General features: G+C 42.1%; 1 protein-coding gene across 1 annotated transcript in view; it reads right to left on the bottom strand.

Moving 5' to 3' along the window:
• LOC111232433 (slit homolog 3 protein-like) overlaps nucleotides 1-26,763 on the bottom strand; it is a 244,102-nt gene that overhangs the window by 94,328 nt on the left and 123,011 nt on the right. Inside the window, exons 5-6 of the mRNA XM_022759949.1 lie at nucleotides 17,736-17,807; nucleotides 4,656-4,727 (exon numbers count right to left, since the gene is read on the bottom strand). Of these exons, the coding sequence (XP_022615670.1) occupies nucleotides 4,656-4,727; nucleotides 17,736-17,807 (144 nt within the window). The remainder of the gene's footprint in view (nucleotides 1-4,655; nucleotides 4,728-17,735; nucleotides 17,808-26,763) is intronic.

The following is a 26,763-nucleotide window of genomic DNA, read 5'->3' as shown; positions in this document are numbered from 1 at the left end:
ATCCACTTTCATCCTGGCAGCCATGAAAGAGAGAGCAGAGGGAAGAGGAAGCGAGAGAAAGAGACTATCTAAGGACATATGAGTAAAGGGAGCAGATATCAAAGGAAATGGTGAATGTAAGTGTCTTTGGTAATTTCCGTCTTTCTTCCTAAACCTCTTCGGGAAGCGAAACTCTTCTGTCACACCGAGTCATAAAGATTAACAGCAATTCAAACGGGTTTACCCTGAACTTCACGGAAAGTGTTCATTTCTTCAAAAAATAGAAATGAATTCTTTGTCAAGCACCCATGAATCAACGGGAAGACTTTCAGGCATTTCACTTCAGTGTGACCAGTATACATTTTATTTCATACGTTCCTGAGTGATGCTTTAGGACACGTGAAGGCGCTCTAATGGTGGAAAAATTTTTTTGAAATTAGGAATTCCTAGTAAATATTAATCTATCTCAGTTTGTCCAACAAAGATAAATGATTATGCCTTTTCACCGCACTGATACACACAAACAAAATCTTTCATTGTGTTATGTGTCAGATATTTTATACAGTCCTTTTAAATTTGTCATCATTTTAACATGTTGTCTAATTTAATAATAACAAAAAAATACCCCATCACTCCCCTTTATTTCCAGAACAATTACAACAAGATTAATAAAACTAACAAACTATAAATCCATTTAGCGTTTTCAAAATGAGCCCGACGCCCCAATATTCAGCTTTGACTTGTCAATGCTGCTGCTGCGAAACATATTAAGCAGCTCAGATAAAACCTAGTCTACCAAGAAACAGCGGCTAATTAAAAATGACTAGATTAATTAATGTGGAGATTCGTTAGTGGCACACACACAGCGACGTGCTTCTTTCAATTAGCACGACACACACAAATGGCGGAAACGCACATGCATGCACACATGTATCCATTTGCCTGCCAGCCTACATGCAATCTCCAACCAGTCATGTGGAAATATGTAAAAGTACAGTCACACACACACACACACACACACACACACACACATGCAGACAGACATCTTTTGGAGTTATCTTGATCTTAAACCTCCATCCGGCATTAGCTGTTGCACACACACACACACACACAGATGTATAGATGGACACAAAGGCACACAGGAGAACACACAAGGTTATTGGCAGACACACACACACACTGACACATGCATGTCCAGCCACAGCGGAACACACATGGACTTTTATATTTGTGAGGACCCGCACTGACTTAATTGAGTTGCCAGCTGCAAGTCTAACCTCTATCACACAGCTACATGCTTGATCCCAGTTATCATCCTAACTAAAGCTTCACCTAACAATTATTTTCATGAATTTATTTGTTGATTATTCATTTACTTAACTGATTAACTGTCAATAAAATGTCTGAAAATACCAGTGAATTCCCACAGACCAAAGTAACATTTTATCAGACCAACAGTCAAACACTAAAAGTTAAACTTATAATGATAGAGAGACATGAAAACTGATTGACTCATCATTTCAATACTAACCCCAACTTTGAGTCAAACCTAAGAATTCTAACCTAAACCCCAAAACCAAGTCTTCACCCTCAAACATGAGTGACACTTTTGAAAAATGTTCTCCTTACAAAAGCCTAAAACAGAAACCAGCACTCAAACACACACACACACACATTCATGTACAACAGTTTGTGTGCACAGGTGTGCGCACACACAAATACACCTACCTGATGGTGCAGTCACATGACCTCCGATCACTGTTACCTCTGTCGTCCCATTTTGTACTATGGTCATGAAAATGAACCCCAAAGAACTGAACAGATGGGTCTGCGTCTGTGTTTTGTGTGCAGTGTGTGTGTCCGCATATGTGTGAATACGCATATACATCCGTGCGCGAGCTAGCGTGCACGTGTGTGTTTTAAGATGCTCGAAATGAAGATCAGTCCTGCGGCAGAATTGCTTACTGTCATTCATGCCCTTTGCACACGTGCACGAGCACGTGCGCGCAAACACACACAAACAGACAGACAGACAGACACACAAACACACACTCACACCTGCCTTTATTAAAACGTCACATTCACTGAATATACTGTGTGCTGTCATGCTGTCTGCCGTGAATGGGAACGGCTGCGCATTTACAGTGAATTGTAAATCCTGCCGAGCACTCAGCTGTCAGAGTCTTATGAATTGCTAATATGTTGTATCTCGCGCTGCCGATCCCCCTCTATCTGCCCCCTATCACTCCCATTGTGAGCTGAGCAAAAAAGGGAGGCTGGCGAATCAAAAAAAGCTAACTTTGCTAAAAGGAAATAAAACCTAGAAAGGGAGACATGAAAAAAATCAAATAAAATGTTAAAAAGACAAAAAATATCTATAATACCTTCTTGATGCAAAACATTTAAAATTTGTAGTAAAAAGTGATCCACAGTGTAAGCTGCCATGCACTGACCGTTTTCCACTGTGTCGTCTGCTCTCTTTAATCATTCATGTGAAGACATCAGGCAGCACCACACTGCACCACCAACACTCATCTACAGCAGGATACTCATCAAGATGTATGTGATGCTGTTGGGAGCGTCAATGAGCTTTTACATCACAAATACCTGTGTGCTACTGTATATAATCAGGATGAAATCGTTTTCAGTACTGTCCTTGATCCCATTCAATAAGAAGAAGAAGAACGATTTCAAGAAATTTAGTAAAATAAAATTATACATTGTACACAGAGGTCCTTGGTTTCAATAAGTAGGATGTAGTTTTTACTACATGTGTACATGTGAGAAAACAAAAGAACACATGTAGCCTGAACACAGCTCTGGTTTGTATGCTCTCTGGTTTTTTAATAGTCTGTCTCCCACAATGTTTCTTGGTATAGTAGATCTTTATGTGATAATGAGACAGATTTCTTCCAGAGGCAACCAATTAGAGTTATATTATTCATTTAGACTGCTTAACTGATGCAAAAAGCATCTGATTATCATCACAATGTTTTCAAACCATTACAGTCAGCAACTTCGAATTTCCACTCTAACACTGCATTACAACTATCATGAGTCTGTTCTTCTGGGTCTCACTCAATGAACCTAAGCCATGTCCACTTGTACTGCTCAACCAGCATTTGTACAACGCTGTAAATGGGGACGGGGACACCGGCAGTTGGGACAGCGATGTCAACCTTCTCTTCCTCTTATTCTGCTCTCCTTCTTTCTCGTCATTCTTTCCTCTCCTCTGCTGTCTCTTCTTATCTCCTATTCTCCCTCAGTCTGTCTTTGTCCTTCCTCTGTCCTGCCTCTCTCATTTGTGATACAGTTTTACCCTCTGATAAACATATTCAGCAACATTACAACTAACCTTTTCACCTCTCAGCACCACACAGCAGAATATGACTGCATTGCCAACAACCCTGCAGACAAATGAACCAATGCTTTTGCCTACCAAAGAAAAAAAAAAAAATCCATTAACCTTTTTCTTTCTGCTTTTTCACTGTAACCTTCATGTACTGGATTTGATCACAAAAATGTTGGGGAAGTATATTCATAGACAGCTGAGTTGAGGCTAAGATGAACAATGCACAATGAAGCATAACATCTGCCTCTGTGCAAGAACAAATGCACACGCCACGGATACACATAAACACACATATTCGTGCACAATGACCCGCACACACATAACAAGTGTAGGGAAGGTAGACACCTTTCCCAGCACAACCCAGCATCGCACAGTTGCCAGTCACACCTCTGAGCATAGTGACAAATGAGCAGCTCTAAGAATGTGGACAGATCAGACACACAAACTTGCACACACACACACTATCTCTCTCTCACACACACACACACACACAAACACACTCAACTACACACACACAATCACATACACAGCTGGAAGCAAACACACTAGAGTATTAACGTGTTTCTATATGCAGAGGGAATCACCCACATGCATTAACACACATGGTGCAGAGAAAATGCAAACCACAGCAGGTGGCAGATGCACTTTTTTTCCCTCCTCACTCTGTGTGCGTGCGTGCATGCGTGCGTGCGTGCGTGAATGCGTGCGTGTGTGCGTCAGTGTATTGTAAGTCAAGGACGACACATTTGCTGGTGAGTGAACAGGTACACTACGCTTCATCTTTGCAAGCAATGCACACAAGTACTTAGATGTGCACCTCAGCGTGCACACATACACACACACACACACACACACACACACACACACACACACACACACACAGGGACATCGCTAAAGATAATTCACACAGAGAAACATGGAAAGAAACTACCTGCACTCAACAACAGCATCTTGAAGTTGAAGCTTTTCTTGTATTCAAGACAAACAGCAGATGTGTGTGACGAGAAAGATAGAAAGATAAGATAGAAAAGTAGATGAAGTGGAAAGAATGAGGGATGACATGCAAGTAAGAGAGGAGGAGAAGAAGGGAGAGGAGAGGAGAGCGGAGAGAAAGAAAAGAGAAGCACAAAAGGACGAAGAAAAAGAATAACAGAAAACAAAGCTGATAGCGAGAGGAGGAGAGCGCAGGACAGATTCCTGCTTCACAGACAGCACATGAAAAGAGGGAGAGAGGAGAAGAGGGGACTGATGAGAGGAGGAGGCAGAGGAGGAGGAGAGAGATGGAGGAGTCAGAGTGAGAGAACCAGGGTTTTTCTCTACTTACAGAATCTCCAGATCGCGCAGCGCTCGGAAAGCTCCATCTTCGATGCAGCTGATGTGGTTGCTGTCCAGTTGCCTGCACCATGCACACAAACACACACGCAGACAAACACACACACACACACACACACAGATGAGAGACAGAGATAGGAGAGAGTCAGGCGCAAGTCGTCAGGGTCCGCTCAGCTGGGGGAGGGACTAACAAAAGATGGGTTGCGTGAATGAGAGTGTGCCCGTGGGGGTGTGTGTGAGGTGATACCTCAGTGGTGGGCTTTAGGTAGCAGGTAGGAGGCACCGGCATTAACTCTGTCTCCCACACACACTGACACACACACAGACAAACACTCTAGGGATACCCAGTCCAGACGATAGCGCACAAGCTAAGGTTAAGTCTCTCACCTCAGCAGTGATATGGCCAGCCCTGAGGAGAGGAGGAGAGGAAAAGGAGAGCGCGAGAGAGGAGACCGGTGCGCTGAAGTGGCCTGTCTGGCGTCAGCCTATCACCTCCCTCCCTTGCCGTACGCCCAGCGTACACTGGCCACCGGGAGAGAGAGGGACGAGAGAGGTAGACCCAGTGAGGAAGAGAGCGAGCGAGCCGTAGCTACTAAAGCCCACCCTGCTTGTCTGTTCTGTAAATATTAATTGCATTTTCTCCTCTCCCACCCCTCCTCTCCCATCCTCCTCCTCCTCCCCATGTCCTCTTTTATTCTTTTTTTTCTCTCTCTGTAGTGAAAGAGGGAGTAATTTCATTACATTAGGCCAGCCAATCCATTAAGGGCCTTTTACCGGCTCTGTCACTGAAACAATTTCATTAAAAGGAAAGCCTCCGTAAATCAACCTACAGTCACGACTCTGCCTCTCTTTCCCCTTCTCCTTTCTTCCTCTCTCTCTCTCTACCTCCATACTCTTCTCTCTCGCTCTCTCTCCCTATCTCTCTCTCTATACCTCCCCCTCCTCCCTGGCTTGCTTGTAGTCTTGTTCACCGGACTCCCAGATGCACCCTGTACCCCTCCGTCATCCATCCTTTGCTTTTACTTTAATTTGCTCAGCTCTAGGTATTCAAGCCCCCTCCTTGCCGCCATCCATCCCTCCATCCATGAACCCAACAACCCTGAAACCTTCGCTCCTCCCTCCCTCCCTCCTTCTTTCTCATCCATCCATCCCTCTGTCCCTCCTCCCCCTCTCTTCTTCTGCGGAGGAGCAGATGAATGTATTGCAGACGGAAAGATACAAAGGGCAGACATTTAAAAGTATCTTCTTGTTTTTTCCTCTTGTAACTCAACCAGGAAGGATGAGTGGCATTTAGCTTGTCACACACACACACACACACACACACCCACACACACACACACACACCCACACACACACAGGTGGACATGTACACACACATACAGAGGAAAAGAACCAAACATAAGCACTTACAGAAAAAAACACTAACAGAACATCATGAAGACCCACAACCACAAACATCCTTAGAAATACATATAAACACGCACGCACGCACACACACACACACACACACACACACACACACACACAGCATGGCTAGTTACTAGTTACTGCCTCCTCTCCAGACACTAGAAGATGAAAGCATATCACTCCACCTTAATCTTCTCCTCCTTGTCCTCTTCTCCATCTCATTTCTCTTCCATTGGAGCCCTCCATCCCTAATCCCTTTTTTTCTTTGACTTCTACCCTCTCCTTTTCTTTTTTCTCCCCTTGTTTCTGAGCATCCATCTCCTCCAGTGTTCATGTTTTCTCCCTCTCTCTATTCATAATCCATTTTTTTCTCCCTCTAGTACCCTCTCGTCTCCTCTCATCTCTGAATCCCCTTCACCCTTTCTCCTCTCACACTCCATCTGTCCATCACTAATCCATTTCTTCTCCCCGTTTTCTTTTATCAACCTTTTAAATCTCCTTTTCTTCTTCTCCACATAGCCCTGGTGTTTTTTCTCGGCACACTGCAGCACCTGTTGTATCAGTCATGTCAGCTCTTAACCCTGAGGAAGGTGCTTCCCAAAACTGGAGCTGGGTTTTCTCTGTAGGTCAAGAGAAATGGCATCTGGGCTTCAGGAGCAAACATATTCTTTGGTTTGTTTTTTATATGTGCATATTAGTGTGGGTGTGTGAGAACAATTTGAGGGATATGTAAGTCCTCAGAGTGTCTGGAAAGTGTATTGACTAGTGCACCACAAGCGCACCTCAATATGTAGCTGCATTTCAAGAAGCCGCTGGTCAAAGAGAGGCGCCAAAGCTGTGGCTTCAGACAAGTGAGATGTGAAAAACATATCCGAAAAAGGTGAACATCAGAATCTCATCGAAGTTATTTCCGCTCCTGAAAAGCACTGACAATGACAGTTACATGGTGACAAAACTGAAAAAAGAGAACAACCACAAAAATCGTGATCACGCTTGTCTGAATCATATGCCGGAGACAGCACTGACATGCATGACAGGTTCATGACAAACAGTCCCCAGTGTAGCACAGCAAAGCAAATTTTTCATGTATTTCCACATGATATTGACCAGCTGCTGGTGTTTAACGGTTGGCATCAATTCATTTTGGACTGAAGACAGTAAATATCAAACAACTCTGTGCCTACAGGCCAGGTTTGGCTCACGACATAATTATTTTTGGCCCTCCAAAGGATGCCAGAGACTGAGGAGACGTGTTGATCTGCTGTAATTCAATTCAATTATATTTTAGAGGTGATTGAGATATAAGCCGTTTACCACCTTGCCATGCCACGCTTGATTTAATGAGCACAATTTGCAGAGATCACAAGGATCATCAATGTGGAGTACTAAACAAGTGGTCTGTTGTACAATGGTGTAAAAGAATCCTCTGATGGCGTTTGTACTCTTGTCAAAAGCTGTGTTTTAAATCTAAGATTTGTTTTTTCTTTTTTGGCAACTTGTTGGAAGAGAGCTGTGACTACGAGCATCTGTTCAATGACTGGACTCTAAAATATAGTCAGTCTGGGGATAATACCAGCATATGGATGTGCCATATTTGTGTTTCATGTAATTAAAAGACTCGTTTTTTTTAGGATGTCAAACTGGCACAGCGCCCGATCAGCCATATGGAGACGCATGGCACTGCCAAAGTTGACTTTAGTTATTGAAGCCTTTCTATTTTCAGTACGGCTGTTTATGTAACACACACACTAAGCTTGCTTCATCCTACAGAACAAAGAGGTCAATTAAAGTTCCTGGAAATTGCATCCATACTGGACAATTTAGCACCGCACAATGTAGGTCCATTACTAGTATTCAGTGCAGGAAGTAGTACATCGTTTATGTAGCAAAGCCAAAAATAAGGGTATAGAGGTTGGGTGGTAATTTCAAACCTTAGCCATTGTTTATTTGACATAAGCGTAGGCTTTCCCGAACCTTAACCTTACTATAGATGCAATGAGGGAATATTGTAGAGAACGAGAATTTAGCACTGGAAGGAGGGCATTAAAAACTTTGTTGCTGAATATAATCCAGGGTTTAGCAGAACTGTCCAATCTTGATGTTTTTCTCTGGAGAAAGGGGTGAGGGGTGGAAGGAGCTTGACCTTGTTATAACGTCCCAGTAGGGAGGACTGGTTGGGTGTCTGTCCGCACCTGTCCTCTACCATCCATCAACATTTTCTTTCTTTTAACCGTGACCATGATCGTCTGCTTACCCTAACTATGTTCTTTTAGTCACTTAAAATTTAACAAAACCTCAACGCTAGAGGTAGCAGATCAGAAAACACTCGTGTGTGTCAGTTTTGGAACTGAGTTGTTGTGGAAGGTACGCTGAAAACGACCTACTTGGTTGTTTAGCTGAGGATTTGATGGATTCAAAATTGCAGAGTTGAAGACTCCCACGTCTTTATTCATGCAAGTCTCGATATCCAGCACGTTACTTCAGTGACACTTCTTGACTTCTTGATGCCTTCTACTGAGCGGTGCACGGGGGATTCCCACCACTCTGTAGAACTTCGAACTGTATGTAACTCTAGGACTGGGTGTCGATAATTTCACGAACATATTATCACCATCCTCCAGAAACGTCACATCTTAATTTTTCCCAGAATTGAGAATAACTGGCGGATTATTGGTGGCCATGCAATTCATCTTCCATCCTCATCCACAGTAAACGACTCCATCATCTGTGATATGATTGGATTCCTCTGACAGCTTTGTACACCAAGCACCCTGATTAGCACTGACATGATTGCTATCAATCTGGGATGAGGATGTACTTAGTGTGTCTGTGTGAGTATGTGTGTTCTCTGTATTTGTATCATTGTGTTGAATTCATAGTCCTTGTGTGTGCTTTCCTGTGTTCAGATCGCAGATGTTTATTTCAGGGGGATAGAACAGGGGTCCAAAATTTAATTTCCTTCCATATAATTAGTGCGTTTAATCATGTCTATCATAAGGCCTATTGGCAGACTGATTCAATGCGTCCCTCTGCTACCATCTGGAGCGCGCACACACAAACACACACACACACACACACACACACACACACACACACACACACACACACACACACACACACACACACACACACACACACACACACACACACACACAGAGCAGCCCTGCCACTTCATGAAGCCATCAGTGAGCAACAACTACTGACTGAGTAATTAATGAAAGGACAGAGGAAGAGAAGCAGGATGGAGTATAGTGGGGTTTCCACCCAATTCATATCAACAAATAATGCTTCATTAAATGAGAAAATTCATGGAAATAGCAACATTTTTAGTGGAAACTATTAACTGGTTTCCTTTTTGCCTGGTGCTTTCTTAAAGAAAGAACACGATGAATTGTGATGGAGACATTTTCCAAACACATTTTGTGTTTTTGTTATGACACTACTTCAATAGCATATTTTTGTATGATCTGGTCAAATGCCATTGTGAAGCATTTCCAAAATTCCTGAAATTCTCTTTCAGTTTTATACAGTTTGCTCGACACAGACGACAGAAACACGTTAACTAACGTTCATCTTATATCCAGAAAATGTCTGCATTAATATTGTTTCACAGTTATATTGTAACTGTTTGTCTGTATGAGCCAATTGTGGGAGATAAACTGCTAAGAAATTATTTCCAATAATTTGGGCTATGCTATTAATTATATTAATTGTTGGTCGAAAGTTTTCTACTTAGACTGTAATCGTCTTTTTTTAAATGTCGTTGACAAGTAGTAACTACAGAGTAAACACAAAGGCAATTTTACAGCTGAAAAACATTTAATGACCAAAACTTTTATATCCAAGTTCATGTAAGGATCTGTCTATCTTTTTGTCTTTCATTCATCTCTTGTCATCACCAGTCTGACTGCACATTTACATACATAAATACACCAAGAATGATGAGCAATGTACAGATGAGCAAACTAAAAAAAATACTGGAGATGAATGGACTGAGGAGAAAAATGAGAGAGAAAGAGCAAAGAAAAAAAATGGAATGAGAATGAGAGACGAACAGTGGGAGAAAGGAGTCAGCAGAAAAGATTCAAAGAAAAGGTGAATGATAGGAGATAGATCGAAACTGGAGGGAAGGGCTGAGGAAAGACGGTAGGAGAAATGCAGCAAGACACTGGGTAAAATGAAAGAGCGAGGAAATGAAAGAAATAAAAAAGAAGGGGTGGTCTGCAGGAGGGAGGAAAGCTGAGAACCAGAAAAGTAGTAGAGTAGCAGGAGGTTGGAGATTGAAAAAGCCAAAAACTGAAAAAGCCTGAACAACAAAGGAGGGGTGAGGGGATGTAAGTGGACCAAGGACAGAAGTGGTGGGAATGTGAAGAATGAAGAGCTGATGAGACGACTCACCTCTCTCTCTCTCTCTCTCTCTCTCTTTCTCTACCATTAACAATCTTTAAATCTTTTTGTCTGCCTTTATAACTCCCTCCCTGTCTCTCCTGGTTCTCTTCCTCTCTAAATAGAACATTGTGATTCGTATAAATGAGACAATCAATGCATGTTGTGCTGTTGATTCATTTGAAAGAGCAAACGCTTGGGATACCTGCGGTCCCTGCCGATGTAGGATTAATGCAGGGCGGATGGACATCTGCAATGGCTGCCACTTCATGTGGCCTTAATGCAGTAAATGAGGATTTGTACAATAAAGGGTTTAGTTTTGACTTGCAAATGACGAGTCTGCTTTTAGTGATTTTCAAGGGTACAGGAAGCCATGTCATGTTTTCCACATAATTAATAGAAGTCCACCTCTGTTGACCGTGTTCCAGACTGAGATTGGTACATGCAGTCAAGGATACCAAGCAGCTTTCCATCCAACCCCTCTTTACAAATTAGTCTAAGCGAATAATTTGCCTGAAGTTGATTTTTGTAACTCTATTGGCATCAAAAATAAACAGCAAAAAGAGAAAGAAAACAAATTTTCCTAATGTTGAAGTTGGAGTTGAGTAAAAGCGACGCTGCAAAACTCTACAATCTAATCTACTGTTGTCTGTGTATAGCTGAAACTAACCACTGCACTTTGTGAATGTGAGTTTGAGCAAATGTTACATCAAAACTGAATTGCAAATCCTATCACTGTGATGAAAAATGCAACTCTTAGAGGGAATGCTGTCTCGGTAAATATGTTACAATTCAGACAAAGCTATTGACATTTCTCCCTTCTGTATCAGCTGGTTACAACCTTTAATGAATTAGCTGCATCCTGCCATTTAAGGAAGTGCGTAGGGGGTCGGCGTCGTGCAGAGAAAAATGGGAATCTGATTTCAGGAAGCTGGCTATCATGTCTTCATTCTTCTTCCCTATGCTTGGTGCGGGGACAAATGACTCGATCTGGGTGTTACCTTCACTTAAGGACGCTAATTATTCATCTTTTTTGAATATTTTCACATGCACATACTTGCTGGATATAAAGCCGGCTCTAGCTCTCTGCTGTTGGAATTGTGGTAAACATAAAAACAACCGACAGCAAGCATCTGCAATGACAGAGACACACAACAGTGCGGGTCAGAAACTTCTATGCGTGTGTGCGGGTGTGTGCGTGTGCGCGCAGCCGACACAATGTTCTCACCTCTCTCTGAGGCGCTGTTGTCATAATTCAAACAAACGGCCATACTGCACTGCATTGTGGGTAGGGAAGCGTGAAGCGTGGAGGCGTTTTACGAGGGGGAAGAGAAAGGAGAGGATGACAGGAAGGAGAAAGGTAAAGGAGTAAAGCCAATGGGGTGGGTTCTTTTTTTTTGTTCTTACACTGATAAAATGTGCGGTTGTATTGTTGAAGAGAAATTCCACGTTACATTCTCTGAACACGTTCTTCCAAACCACCTGAAGGTGCTGTGAGTGTGTCAGTGTTGAGCACGGTTGGACCCAGTGGGAAAAATGTATTAAATTTTATCACAATAAAAAAAAAAAAAAGTGGGTAAGAGAGCGAGAAGGCGGGCAGATAGAAAACAAGGTACAATATGAGGACGTGATGGCCACAGAAGATAAAAAGCATGTCTGTGTGGGCACTGAGGTGTAATGTGAGGGCATATGAAACAGCTGTACCTTATCTGATGCGTCTATGCCTCTGTGATCCAACAACAGCTATGTACCTCCCAGCATGAGTGAGTCACATATGTTGTGATTTGAGCATGACTTCGACTGTACACACACACACACACACACACACACACACACACAGTATCTGTGGCTGATCACAGTTACCACTTGTCTGTTCACTGAATACTGTAATAAAACCTTCATATACTGTAGGTCTCAAGGAAACAGGTTTAGTCTGACAGAATCTCATCGTATCATGACGTATCAAATGTATCTGCATGTCAGATGTTGATCTGTTGGCTGTAACCAGTCAGGGATGGAGGTTACAGCATCAGGCTGGTCGAGGTTTTCAAAAAAGAGTTTTTAACCTTCCTCTGACTGTGTAAACGTTCTGAATGACAGTGTGGGAAACAGTCAATGTTTGTAAGTGCTATTAGAACCTCATCTATGGTGTGATAGTGTTTGTGATGTTTCCAACTATTTGCAACTCTTTATTGGTTGCTAACTTCATTTTTATCTTAGCATTTGTCATCTCTACGTGAATATATTTATCATTTTTACATTGTCTTTTAGTGTGTGAATTAATTGTTTGCTGTGATTTTATGTTGTTATTTCTGCAGCTTGCATCAAATTGCCCCCTAAGGCATGAATACATTTTGTATTGAATTTAATTAGTTATATGACACTTCTCATTTATATTGCTTCAGAACAAGGTATTTTTGTTTTGTTTTAGTTTGGGTTTCTTTTTACTTTAAAACACTGTTAAGCTCAACAGCGTCCTTACAAAAATAGCACAAGGGGGTAAATGTTACCGAGGAATATTCTGCACACTGCTGATAAAACTCTTGTTGCCTCACAACAAAATCCAGGCCTCTGAGAGAGTTTTTCATAAAGTGGTTGGTTGGTGGTTGTTCATCATGATCACGAAGCGACTCAGAATTTATCAACACAGGATGCAGAGGAGAACCTAGTGTAAGAGCAGTAGGTGGCCTATTCAAGGTCTGCAGTAGTGTTAAATGTTAGAAGCACAGTAACACATCCATTATAAGACTTGCATGCCTTGACACTAACGGGCCAAAGAGGAAGTTACAGTTAGAATGGTTTAAATACTGAGAAATCATTAAACTGAAGTGCAACTTCCCACTCAACCAGCTGAAATGATTTCTTCTTTTTTATCTAATGGAGTGGGTGGTGGTGGTGGTGGTGGTGCAAAGGGTCAGTTTTCTGAGGTCAGAGAAGAGCTTTCTCACTGGAGCTACATTTGTATTTCTGTCGTTACGGTAAGTTTCAATTCGTCACTAATTTTTAAAGGGATGAGACATTTTCCCCTGCTGCATCCTGACTTCATGATGAGCTCAAGAGCAGAAGAAGAAACCACGAGTGTTAGATACCGAAGACAGCGCGGTGTGGGAGATTCACAGGAGTGGTTAGTATGATGACTTTACTGACAAGGCAAGACAAGACAGGACAAGATTAGATTATGGAAAATACGATTTAAATTGGGTAGGACTGGATATAATATAAGCATCCAGAACAGATAAAACCATAAAACACAGAGGTTATTACAGGAATTCCGGCTCAGTGCTTTCTATCCATTCTAACTCTACATTTGCCTTTATCATTTTTATCATTTAGTTTGACTGGCAGGTTGAGTTTAGGGGAATGACAGGACCAGCAGTCAGCACAATGTATAGGGGAGCTGACACACACACACACACACACACACACAAACACCTACACACACAGATGTATGGCATATACCTGTCTCCTTAGTTTAGTGGAGGACTACAGTAATCGTATTTGCCAGGTTCTTGGCAGTTTCAGCAAAACAGTCAATCTGATAGCAGGGTCGAAAGGGTCTGTGTGTGTGTGTGTGTGTGTGTGTGTGTGTGTGTGTGTGTACGAGCTTTTTGTGTGTGCGTATGAAAGAAGTGCAATAAATGGCGTACAATGCTGTGGTACCCACTGGGCAGCATGAAAGGGAACAACTGAGAGAGAAAGATCGAGACCCTACCCTCTGACAAACAGAGTGAGTGAGACAGAAAAGGAGAGGGACACGGATCGAGAGTGACTGAGAGAGGCTAAGAGGAGGTGAGAGAGACAGAGGGTAAAGTGAGAGTGAGAGGGAGAGAGACAAAGTGAGAGGGAGACATATGAGAAAGTCAATGCTGTGTCCACCAGGGACAGAATGTCATGAAGGTTTTTTTTTTTTTTTTTTACTCTGTGGTGTAATGGAGGGTTGGAGCCTTTTACTGCAGGAGTCACCTTGTCTAATGGAGGGAAGGATGGAGGGATGGAGAGGGGATGAAAAGAAAAAAAGAGGGAAATAGTGATGAAAAAGTGGGAGAGAGGGAATTTAAGGGAGGGGGCTAGTTGGAGGGAGCTGGGAATGGAGGGGTGGTGAGAAAGCAGGGAGGAATGGAGGGAAAACAGAGAGTAGGGATGGAGTGAATATGAAAAAGAAAATAAAGAGGAATTGAAAGAGAGAAAAAAGGGATCTAGGGGGAAAGAGTGAGGAAAGACAAAAGATCGACAGACAGATAACGGGATAAAAGAAACAAGAGGAAGAATGGATACGATGATGATGACGCTGTGTAAAGAGATGAAGAGAGAGAACTAGAGGAAGATGGAGAGGACGAGGAAAGGGAGTGGGATGCAATTTGAGGGGAAGAAAAGGGGCAAGGAAAACATGGAAGTAGGAAGAAAGGAGGAGGAGAAAGTGTAAGAAAGTGCGCTGATAAGAGAAGAACTATAGACAGAAAGAGGAAGAACAGGAGCAGGTGCCGCAAAACTTCAAAAAGAGGGTGGAAGAAATAAATGGTCTTTATATGCCTGAGTCACTCCTAATTTTGGCAGAAAGAAGTAAAATGATTGACTTTGTACTTCAAAGCAATTTAGTGCAAAACATTTTAAAGGGGCAGAGACAATTTTACTGTCAAAGTTGATTGATATGACTTTATAGCTTTGGCGGAAAGTGCGGGAGCCGCGTCAGAGCAGAGACTCCGGTGTTAAAGAGGTAAGGGGCAGGGTGCAGCGCTTCAGAGGGGAATATATGCAATGTGCAAAAGTCTGAAAACTCACACTGAATTTCACCTGCTGTACGGTGGATCTGCTCAATGGGACAGCCATGTAGGAGACTGTGGTTACACTGGGTAGTAATCAGGTGTAAATGTGTGTTAATGTATGAATGTGATGGGAGGAAGTGCTGAGACAAAGAGTTCGCACACTCAGCAAACATTCCCTGGACGAGCACAGGTTAAATACACTGACATCAATATGTAAGGTGATGTAACCCGCTCTGGTCTAAGATGTGATACGTTGATGCAGTCGGTTAATTTTTTATTTATTTTTTGGCATTGAACTTCAAATGGTTGTGAAATACTTGAGCGAGTGAGAGGTCGAAGACGTAAGGCGCTGCCGAGCATTTAGTTTGGAGTGCTGTCCGGTGTGAAGATGAGAGAGTGGATTAGATGATCAGAGGCCAAACTGAACTCAGGGGTCTGGAGGCCAGCCATGGGAACTGACACTCGCTCACTTACATACACACACAAACACACGCAGCAAGTCCAGAGCACAGAGTACAACAACTTTCAGGTCCATTTAACTTAAGAGTAATAATCTCCTGTGGACTTTGGCGGCCATATTGAACTTGCATCACACTTGGGAGAGGAAACTAACCAGAAGAGCACATTTGCTTGTAGCCTAACTCTAAATTACTGATCTGTGAGGAGATGCATATTAATCAATCCACAGACGGCCCCATGAAAAAGCAGGAGAAACACATAGATCTTTACAATTCAAGGACACATAGGTTCACATTTTACGGTGATATATGTATATGTGGCTGATTAAATGGAGGAACTGAAATGAGTCCAAGTAGTTGCTGTAATTGTGTCGGTGGTTGCTCACTTAGCTAAGTTGTAATTTGTGGAGTGAAACGTTGTGATGACTGTGCCAACCCAAGCATGGGCCCAGAATTCCTAGCGAGTTCACTGTTGATAAGTACGTATCTGAATTCTTAGAATTATTTGTGGGTTCGAGAAAACACTAGTTTGATGCAAAGAGGGGTTTTCCAGGAGGAAAAAGGGAGTACTAATCTAATCTTTAAAGTAACTCAATCACAGTCACAATCACTACCGCTTAGGTGGGTCTTCTGAGGTTGGATCCCAATTAGCACCAAAAACAGCATGTTTGCGGCAGAGGAAACAGTCTCACTGCAGGGTTCATTTAGTAGCTGTTCTGCAGCTTTTGATCGTATCACATGATCTTCACTGCAGTTGTCATGGAATTAGAGGCGATCAAATTTAAATTTTTTCCCACTCTTATCCCTAGAAAGAGCAGTTGAGAAAATAATCACTCAAGTTAAAATCCATTCTTGTGACAGCTTTACCTATTTCTCCCGTGCACATCCAGTCTCCCCACACTTGGAACAGTTTAAAAAAAGTGTGGTCATTATCATCTGTTCACATTGCAATGGAAAAACTACAAAAGCCAATCTCTATATTCTTAAGAATACAATCATCCCCTTACTCTTTGTATCACCCTCTCTCTCTTTCTTTCTATCTCATTAAGCCAAAGAATATTGTTTGTTTTTCTGTCAGTCAGCAGCTCTGGTTGTGAAATCAGGCTTGAGAAGCTTTCAGAAATATGGGTTATTATCTTTTTTGCATCTTGTAGTTATTACGCTCGGCTCTGTTCTTCTCTCCCGTCCTCCCTTCCTCTCCTCTGTCATGTCAGTCATGACTGATAAAACACAACACGAAACTTTAATTTACACAAAGAGGATCTGTTGAGCAAATCGGCTTTTTTTTTTTCTGCATTATCCAGCTTTATTGTCCTATACAACCACAACCTGCCTATTCTATTCTATTCTATTTATTTCTATTCTATCTAACCCTATATCCAACTCTCTCGCATCGAAGACATTGTTTATCCCCAAGTGTCTGTCGAATAGTTTCCTATGCAGCATCAGGCAGGATTGATCAGCCATTATCGATGAGAAGCATCGATTAGGCAGGATATTGATTACAATATTGGTGATTAGGACATCATGAATAAATGACAGGGGGGTATTGAACGCTTGATGGGAGGATAAAACCTCTCTGGACAGGAAGAGAGGATAGGGAGAGGAGGAGAAGAAAAAAAAGGAAGAAAGTGGGAATATTGGAGAAGGTGGAACAAATATTAGTGAAGAAAAGGGAGGAAAACAGGCAGAAGTGAAGAAAAGCAGAAATCTACAGAGGGTGAAGAGGTGCAAAGAAGATGGAAATAACCATGTGGAACTGGAAAATGTGTCAGGGAGCTTCATTTATAAAAGTAAGTGCAGTGCTTATGACTAAACCTAAAGCAAATAAGTGATGAAGAAATGATTGTTCTGGTGCCATACTTTGGAACTACAATGATGTCTCCAAATCAAATTCGGGAAATACAAATATTAAAGTAATGGGTGACAGTATTTGGAGAGGAAAAAAATAGAGGTGGAGGAATATAAGACGGTGGGAGATAAGGGATGACAGGGGAGGAAGATGGAGGAAAGGAAACAGAGAGGAAGGAAGGAAAGGAAGGGAGTAATTGTGCTTACAGGTTCTTGACACTGGTGATTCCTCTGAACGCTTTCCTGGGAACTGCCTGGATCTGGTTCTCACTGAGGTCACTGGAGGGAGGGAGAGAGGGAGGGAGGGAGAGAGAGGGAGAGAGAGCAGACATTAGTTGAGGTATTCCAAGCACTCAAAGATGTATGGAGGCAGATGATAAACAAAACCACAAACATGTGATCTATATGCCACATAGACACTCACACACACACACACACACACACACACACACACAGCCAATTACAGAACAAAGGCAGAGAAGGAGAAAGAGATGGAGCGAGGGAGAAAGAGAAAGGATGATGTGACATTTATGATCAGTGGAACAATTTGGTCCAAAGAGCTTCAAAGACAAAAGGAACTATCAGAAATGCCGGAGTGCGTGTGTGTGTGTGTCCATATGTGTGTGTGTGTGTGATTAATGGAGAAGCAGTGGTGGGGAAAGAAAGTGGAATGAGGAGGAGAGAATCGGAGAATAAAAGACCAGCGTGTGTCTGTTGAATGTGTGTGTTTCACATGTTTTTAATGTAAAAGTTTTTTTTTTTTTTTTTTTTTAACTTCTGCCCTCCAACTGTGCGACGTTGCTCTGGTGGAAAAATGAAGCAATCACATCTATTCTGAGAAACTCGAAAACACACATTTTTATACCACCATCAAGCATCATATTTTCTTTTTTTTCTCCATCATCTCTAATGATGACTCTTTTCCTTTCTCTTTAGCGCACATACTGAACATGGCAGCACATACAACAGTCTCTTTTTCTTCCTCCGTAATGAATACCTGTATGAGCCAAATGATTTTTGACATGACACAATGGCCTAGCTTTAACTCTATTAGTGCTGTTTGTTGGGGAGAAGGCCTGGCAGGCAAACAGGGCTCAGAAAGCACAATGTGATTAGAAGGAGAGAGGGAGAGAGGTAGAGAGAGGTATGAAATATCAGACAACCTAATCACCCACTATTCCTGCCAGTCAGGCCTGTGTCAAACACACACACACACACACACACACACTCTTACAGATTGTACACGGTAACAAAGTCAATCAGCGGCAGCACACAGATACACGACCACGCTCGTTAGGTAGTGGACGCAGATTTGAATAATCACAACAGAGCAGCGCAAAAGAGCAACAGAGCTCTGCCTGGACTTTTCTGTTTGACCTTGACACGCACACATGCTCACGCAGAGACACACACACACACACACACACACACACACACACACAGACGAGTACACAGCAAGGAAATCAGCCGGCCTCTCTGTGGAGAACAGTAATTATGTACCAACTGTATTCATAACATTTTCCTGTCACGCAGTTAAGAAACACAGCTTCTTATTGGTCAGTTTTCACACACACACGCGCCCACACACATATAGTTCGGTGTAAACATACTCACACATGTACTCACACATACAAAAACCCTACCATACATACTGTACATGCTTACGCTGCCTAATTTACACTCACGCACACAGTCAAGCACACAGGAGGAAAATTGGTTGTGCATTATTCCAGAGCCAATCAACCTTTATTAGTGCTGTGAATGTTAATTGGCGAGCCGTGCTCGGAAAACAGAAAACTCATTTCCTCAAACTAACAAGGTTTCATCGTTTTGGACGTTTCCCTTTCAGCCCTGTGTTTTCTGGCTCATTCCTTTTGTTTGACAACACATGAGCGTTACCCGTTTTTTTTTTTTTTTTTTTTTTCCTCCCCAGGCCTTGATGGGAAAAGTATGTGCCTGGCATTGTATACTCTTTAGGCAAAGAAAATATGTGCTTTTATGTGCAATTTTGCTCAGCGCTTGCGGTAACGAAGGAGCACAGAAAAGGCAAACATTTGACAGACAGGAATAGTATTATGATATTTTAATGTGCAGCACAGCCGGAAAATATTTTTCGTGTTTACACTTCTTGTTTTGAAGGTTTTGACACTTTTTGGGTAGAGATGGGATTTTTCTGAAGGGAGGTTCTGTTTCTCTTTTTTTTTTTTTTTTCATTGTCTTTGTTGCTCCCTCGCTGACGTTGACAGAATAAATAGGAAACAGATAGAAAGCAAAGCTGTTATCACTCCTGCTTTCTATGCTGCACTCTCTTTGTCTACCCTTCTCTGTTATCTATCATTCTCTGCGTCTATCTGCTGAAATATCTAACTATATCCATAAATCTATCTTGTTTATCTCTATAATTTGCATCTCTTTTATACCACTCTGCCCTCTGTGGACTCCTGACAAACATGAATGATTACAAAAAATGAGAAAGAAAACAAGAGAAAGAGAACAAGATAAAGAAAAAAAAAACATTAAAAAGTCATATTTCAGAGGTGATCCATGGATAACAAATCTTTTATTGTTTTGTTTACCAACCGTATTTGTTTGTTATTTCTCCTAACAGAAGGAAAGCCATCCAAGTCAAATAAAAGCCATTATGAGACTGTGTGTCTGTCTGTCGGCCTTTACGACTCCAGCTGAGTGACTGACACCAGCTCCAGGAGTACACAGTTTAGGCTGCCAAAATAAAACTCATATGTCACACGGCTGTGAATGAAGTTTTCATTATACGCGTGGTTACAGGTTGTCCATTTGTGCGATTGGTTTTAGGGTTATGGAAATGTTTTTATGTCCAAGCTGCATCCAGCGCTCTCACTGTTTGGGTGACATTTTGGGAGGTGTAAACAAAAGATGGACACGACGTCAACATTTTATTGGAAACTAGAAAAAAAAAAGTTTTAAAGTGGGTACAATAGGATTCAATGCACGATTTGTGCAAGAGAGAAGTTCACTATGCCTAAAATGTGTTTATTTAAAGCTGCACTTAGGCAAAATTCTCTATGTAAAAATCAGCTTGACACTGAAAAGAAAAGCCCATGGCCATTAAGAGATGCTATAGATTTCTGTAATTATTCAGACTCCAAAGTAAATTCTGGTCAGAGGTGTAGTCACTGGAAAGACATTTTAGCACAGGAAATGACTAAAATGTGAACAAAAAGTGAATAATTTGTTCCATAAAAGCTACGAACAAAAAAATGAAATTGTCTTCAAGTAACTTCACATGATTCCTGAAAGGTCTTCCCAATTATAATTATTCATTATTATAATTGGAAATGTTTAAGTTTGTGAAAAAAAAAATACTAACTAAATGTTTAATCTAAAAAAATGTGGAAAAACAGAAAATGCTGTGCTCATGTAGGACTCCATTGTTGAAGCAAAAAATGGCTTTCAGAGCCTTTAACGTTCAAGAAGATTCCTCTGGCTGCACAGTTTTGATTTGACGTTATGTACTGGCAGATATTAAAAACAAGTCTTTATTCTAACATAATGTATTAGTAATGTCTCAGCACATTCAACATCCAGAGCTACGTTATGTTTTCGTGTAAACAGTTGTTCTCTCATCTCTCTGTGAGTCACACCTGCCGACCTTTGAGTAGAGCAAAGGCTATCACCAACAGGAGATTGGCTTGTGATCCTTGAAAAGGACACTCACTGATAGACTAACCACACAAACGCTCACACACAGGTACACACACGGGGCTCATTTGGATAGCGGGACCGTTTGTACACCAGTGTCTAGCAATCTGCTCCCACGTTTCAATTATTGGATTTGGCCTTTTTGGTCCTCCTCTATTGCCACAGCATTTCAGGGAGCAGGCAATTAATCTCCTAAAAATTCTATTAAAGAGACGGATGGCTGTTTGAATTATACATCAGTTCTATTAGGATGACAAATTCTGTAAATTATAGTGATACTGATTGTGAAAACAACTGCATATCTACTGATGAATCGGAAGATCTCAGGAGCTGGATGGAGACAAGACAAACAACGCAAAGTTCACAAAAGTTCAAGTGTCCACGGGTACAAGGAGAAATGTCGAAGAGAAGGGATTAAAAGAGGAGGGAGAGAAGAAGAAGAAGAGGCCCAGTGAACAGCAGCAGCAGCAGAAGAAGAAAGGGCAGTCTTCCATTATCCATTCCATGTTTGTCATGGCTTCGTAAGTACTGTATAATTGATTGAATTTTGACCAAATGTCTTCCAGACCTTCCCCCTTTCACCATAAAGACCCCCCACCCTTGGTTAGAGTTTCCCCAGCCAAGGCCTCTCCTCTCTGGGCATGACGACTCTCTGTGGCCCCTAGAAGTCTGGGGGGATTGAGAATGACAGCAAACCCTCCTCTGGTTGGAGTGATGGTGGTGGTCATGTTGGTGTGTGAGGGTGTCTTTATGTATGTGTGTGTGTGTGTGTGTGTGTGTGTGTGTGTGTGTGTGTGTGTGTGTGTGTGTGTGTTTGTATGTGCTTCCAGCTATCACCTCCTTCATATTAAGTTCCATTATTCATGTGAGGAGAATAATAGCCCTCGCCAGGTCACCCTTTGCCGCTTCAGATATTACATTAACCCTTTAACACACACACACACACACACACACACACACACACAGTGCCAAGTAGGCCACATTGTGGTTCCTTGGTTACTGGGGTTAACCCTTTAGACTCACAAACACACAGCAAGAAAAAGATACATGTTTTTCCCGCACGCCCACCCGCCTGCACGCACGCACGCACGCACGCACGCACGCACGCACGCACGCACGCACGCACGCACGCACACACACACACCAAATGATCATTTCTTTCAGGGCATCTCACCCTACACTTTTTCTGCGCAACAGTAGACACCAGATATTAGATGGATCCGCCCTCAGGCTCGTCCAGATATGAACCAGGGCCGTTCAGCCCTGAACCATTAACCTGTGAGCAGGGGAGTAAGAGCAGCCCTGTTTGATTTCATGTGGCTTTGTGTCAGTTGGCATCACAGGAGGTCTCAGTTAGACAGAGATGACAAGGAGGGTGGCAAAGGTGTGTATCTGTGTGTCAGGCAGAATTTGTGTGTCTCTGTGTGAAAGAAACAGCAGGCAAGCAAGAGTGGATGGGTTACAATGTACAGTATGCATCTGTGTATGTGTGTGTGCTTCTGTGTGTGTCTTTTATTAAAAGAAGAGTGGCTGTAGTGGAGGAAAGAGAGAGATGACCCTTGGCTGGGCTCCAGGGGAGAGATGAAAGAGAGAGAAGAGAGGAACAGGAGGAAAATTGAGGAGAAGGAAGAGAAGGGAGATGGAAGACAGAGGTGGCACCGTTTCTTTTTTTGAAACCTGAGAGACCTTCAATGGTCAGTTCAATCCTCTCCCTTCTCTTTTCCCTGTCTCTCTTCCGCTTCTATCACTTTCTTTTTCCAACCCTCCTGCTATCTCACTTTCTCTCTCTCTCTCTCTCTCTCTCTCTCTCTCTCTCTCTTGGTCGGTCTGTCTCTTTTTCTCTCCCTTGGGGGCTGTAACTGCATTTAATATTGTTCCATAAAGAGAGTAATAAATATCGACTGCTGGCTAGCTCATATTCCCCTTGTTTTTTAAGGCACTCTACTGTAAGGTAAGACCAAAGTCATGCAGCAGGTATTACAGTGCTTACTGCCTGTACTGTAGAAGCCATTGAATATCCTGTGGTATCTGTAACCTTGGGAACTATTTAAATGTCCTTTTTGCCATTTTAACTTACTGTTAAGTACAGACTTTAAGTCACAATAAATACATAGTAAGGTTTTAATGCCTGAGGTAACGGATGTTTTAAATTTATTCCTGTAGCTGTAAAAGCAGAATAACTCATGACTAACTTATGATTTTACCCAGTGACGATTTCTACATTTCTACACTCCACCAATGCAGACATGAATTTTTCAGATAGCCGGACAGTTAGAATACGTATGAACTCATATGATCTAATGAACACTGCAACAGCAAACAGAGGGCTGCTGTTGCAATGTGGTGTCTGAGTGGAAATAAGTCAAACTCAGCCTTTGTATATGATACTCTGACTATTATTTTATTGGGCAAGTTTAAACGGAACATACAGAAACTTTTTTTCTAACCTTCATTTATCCTGGGAAAACTTACTGACTATAAATGTAACATTCTGGCAATGACACAGACATATAGCTCCATGCATTCAAAACTGGAACCTTCCCATTACAACCACGGTCTTCAAGTCTTGGCTACAGAGCCACTCTACTTGAGTGATTCTGTCTTGTGCCAACACATTGAGGGGATATATTACCCAACATGCTGACAGTGCGTTGCAGACAGCAGGACTGCTGTGTGGGACTGTATAGTGGGGATTCTTTTTGATATTTCAAAGGTTTACAGCTAACACAATTTTTTCATTGCCAAATTTTGTGTTTGGTTTGGGCTCAGACAGGATGGTCTAGGGACCCGACTGCTTTCTATTGTCACATTTTCAGCCTTCATTCCCTGTCACATTTCTCCTCTTATCAAGTTTACAAGTCCTTCTTTGGTTCTCGGAATAGTTTGGCATTTTGGGAAATTGGCTTATTCTCGGTCCTTCTCACACAGCCGAGCTAGCTGTTTTCATGTTTTCAGTTTTCATGCTAAGCTAAGCTAACCAGATGCTGACCGTAACCCTATATTTACTGGACAAATATGAGGGTGGTATTGATCTTCTCATCTAACTCTTGGCAAGAAACATAATAGGAATATTTTCAAAATGCTCAACTATTGCTGTAAGTTTCTCATGTACATTTCTTCCAGACCACATGTGTTCCCTGAAAGATTGCTCTTTACATAACGGAATGAAAGTTATTTTAGGCAACTGGAAAATGTTGCTGCAAAGACAAAATAAAATGACTTCCCTTCAGACACACATAGCCTTGAAGTCTGTCCTCTGTGTCCTGGTGCACTGTGGTATAATAGAGGACACACAGAGTGGTCTTCCTTCCATATTTCTCCTCCTTTCTCTTTCCAGTCTTTGAAATTCTTCATCAGTCTTTTGACTCAGTGCCCTTGCTCTGTTTTGTAACCCCCGCCCCATCCCTCCTCCCCTATTCAACCCTCCCATCCCCCCACCCCCCGCTCCACTCCCTGTGATTTAATTAAGTGGGCGCTTTATGAATAAAAATATTGCCCCCCTCTATTGATCATGGTGGACGGGAGGCTGACAGCCCCGGCTGGCTGGGACAGGACGAGACAGGACAGCCACTTTCCTAACCCGCTCCATTACACTGATCCAAGTAAGTGTGTGTGTATATGTGTGGGTGGAGTTTTAACTGTGTGTGTGTGTGTGTGTGTGTGTGTGTGTGTGTGCACGCGCGGACAGGTGTGTGTCTCCGAGCGACAATGTGTAAGATTGTGCGTGGGTGTGTGTGTGTGTGTGTGTGTGTAGACTGTAGAGTAGTGTTTGTGTGCACACTCGTGTGTGTTTGCGAGTGAAACAGCCATCAGGGAGCTGTAGCATCTAAATCAAACTAAGCGTTCTCAAAAGCTCTCATGGGCCCTTGCAAATCCTTCGTTAGAGACACACACTCATGCACACCTACACAGACACATACACATGCGCACGTTCCTCAAACGCCTCCTTTGATACATACACTGCATCAGCATTATAAATGGACATTGTCTGCACTTTTCGTTTCCCCCTCTCTCTCTCTCTCTCTCTCTCTCTCTCCTGCTCCTTCCCCTCCTCTACCCATCGCTCTCCGTAAGGCTGTAAGTATCTATTATGTTTTGTCGATACTGTAATTAAATTGGACAGCTTAATGCAATTCTCTGTGATCCATAGGCCTTTATGGATATAAAAGCTTTTCTGGCCCCATGCCCGAAAGATGTCCAACAAATTTAGATGAGTTACTATCAGGAAAAAAAATTGTTGGAGAGGTTAAGGCAGCGGGGCGCACACATGGTCATTTGTTATTGGCTAATTTACTTTAATGTCCCTGACGCCATTTTGTTTTAATACATTTTCTTATTTGAATTGTCATCCGTGGGACTAAGCGATATTAGGCTACTACTCTACCTCTCTTTCCTTTTCTTTTTTGTTAGTTCTTCCTATCTTCCAGTGCCTTGGCTAAGCGATATTGCAGGCTCTTAGGGACATTTATTGAGCTAATAAAACTTCAGCAGGAAAGGGTCAAGAGACGACATTAGAATGGACACAGAGAGGGGAGATGGATGGAGGATGGGGAAGGTGGATTAACAGGCAGGCGAGAAAAGATAGAAACAGGAGGGATGATGGAGGGATGGGTGGTTAGATAGACCAGAGAGGGAGAGATGAAAGAGATTTATTTGTCTTTGCATTGAAAAAGATTTAGTATCTCACATGTACATCTAAGAGAGAGGACAATGCCAAACTGTTATATTCACTCTTGGCAATCTTGACCAAGCCACAGTTTGATCACTATTAATACCACCACGTCCTATAAAACTAAATCTCACTGGGAGCACTCCCTAGGTGCCTCACCAGTAACAAGATAAATGTATGCTGTTGTGAAGTGGTCAGTTGAGGTGTATTCACTTAAGAAAAATGCTTGTAAAATAGTTTTAAATGTATTGTGTTATATTCATTAATGACATGACAACAGCTATTTGGCGAGAGATGATATCACTATTATCAAGCGCTGTTTTCTTGACTTATCCGGTGGATTCTGAAAGGCAAAGAAGCTATTCGTTCTCAAGTCACAGAGGACTGTCTAATCCTTCAATTAAAATCAAAACATGAAAATCACAAAAAGCGGGTTTTACCAAGGGAGCTGGGATATCTTATCTACTCTGTAACATCAAGAGGATGCAGTGTCAGCTACATAGCAGGGAGTTAGGTGATTTCTTCATCTTTTCAAAAGCTGACAAGAATAATAAAAGGAAACGTGCATCCCTGCCAACAACAGCAGATAGTTGCTCTCCAATGACAGATGTAGTGAATAGCTGAACCAAGTGAGTAGAGAGCTTGGAAGACTTTTCTTTGACCTTTGAGTAAAACTACTAATGTGTATACACAGCTTCCTGACCTGCAAAAAGCTGTTAAACCTGCCAAAACGTATGATATGCTTATTCTTATCGGAGGTCTCTTTGGGTTAAATGGGCAGGGATTGGATTGATCCAGTTTGGATTTGTGCAATCGTGATCAATAACTGCGAAGTAAATTTTTCATCACAACTTTGATCCGCAGATGTTCTCATTTTCACAAAGC

The sequence above is a fragment of the Seriola dumerili genome, unplaced genomic scaffold (assembly GCF_002260705.1).
Source record: "Seriola dumerili isolate Sdu_G_001 unplaced genomic scaffold, Sdu_1.0 BDQW01000331.1, whole genome shotgun sequence".
Classification (NCBI taxonomy): domain Eukaryota; kingdom Metazoa; phylum Chordata; class Actinopteri; order Carangiformes; family Carangidae; genus Seriola; species Seriola dumerili.
This window is presented reverse-complemented; position numbering and strand designations above follow the sequence as displayed.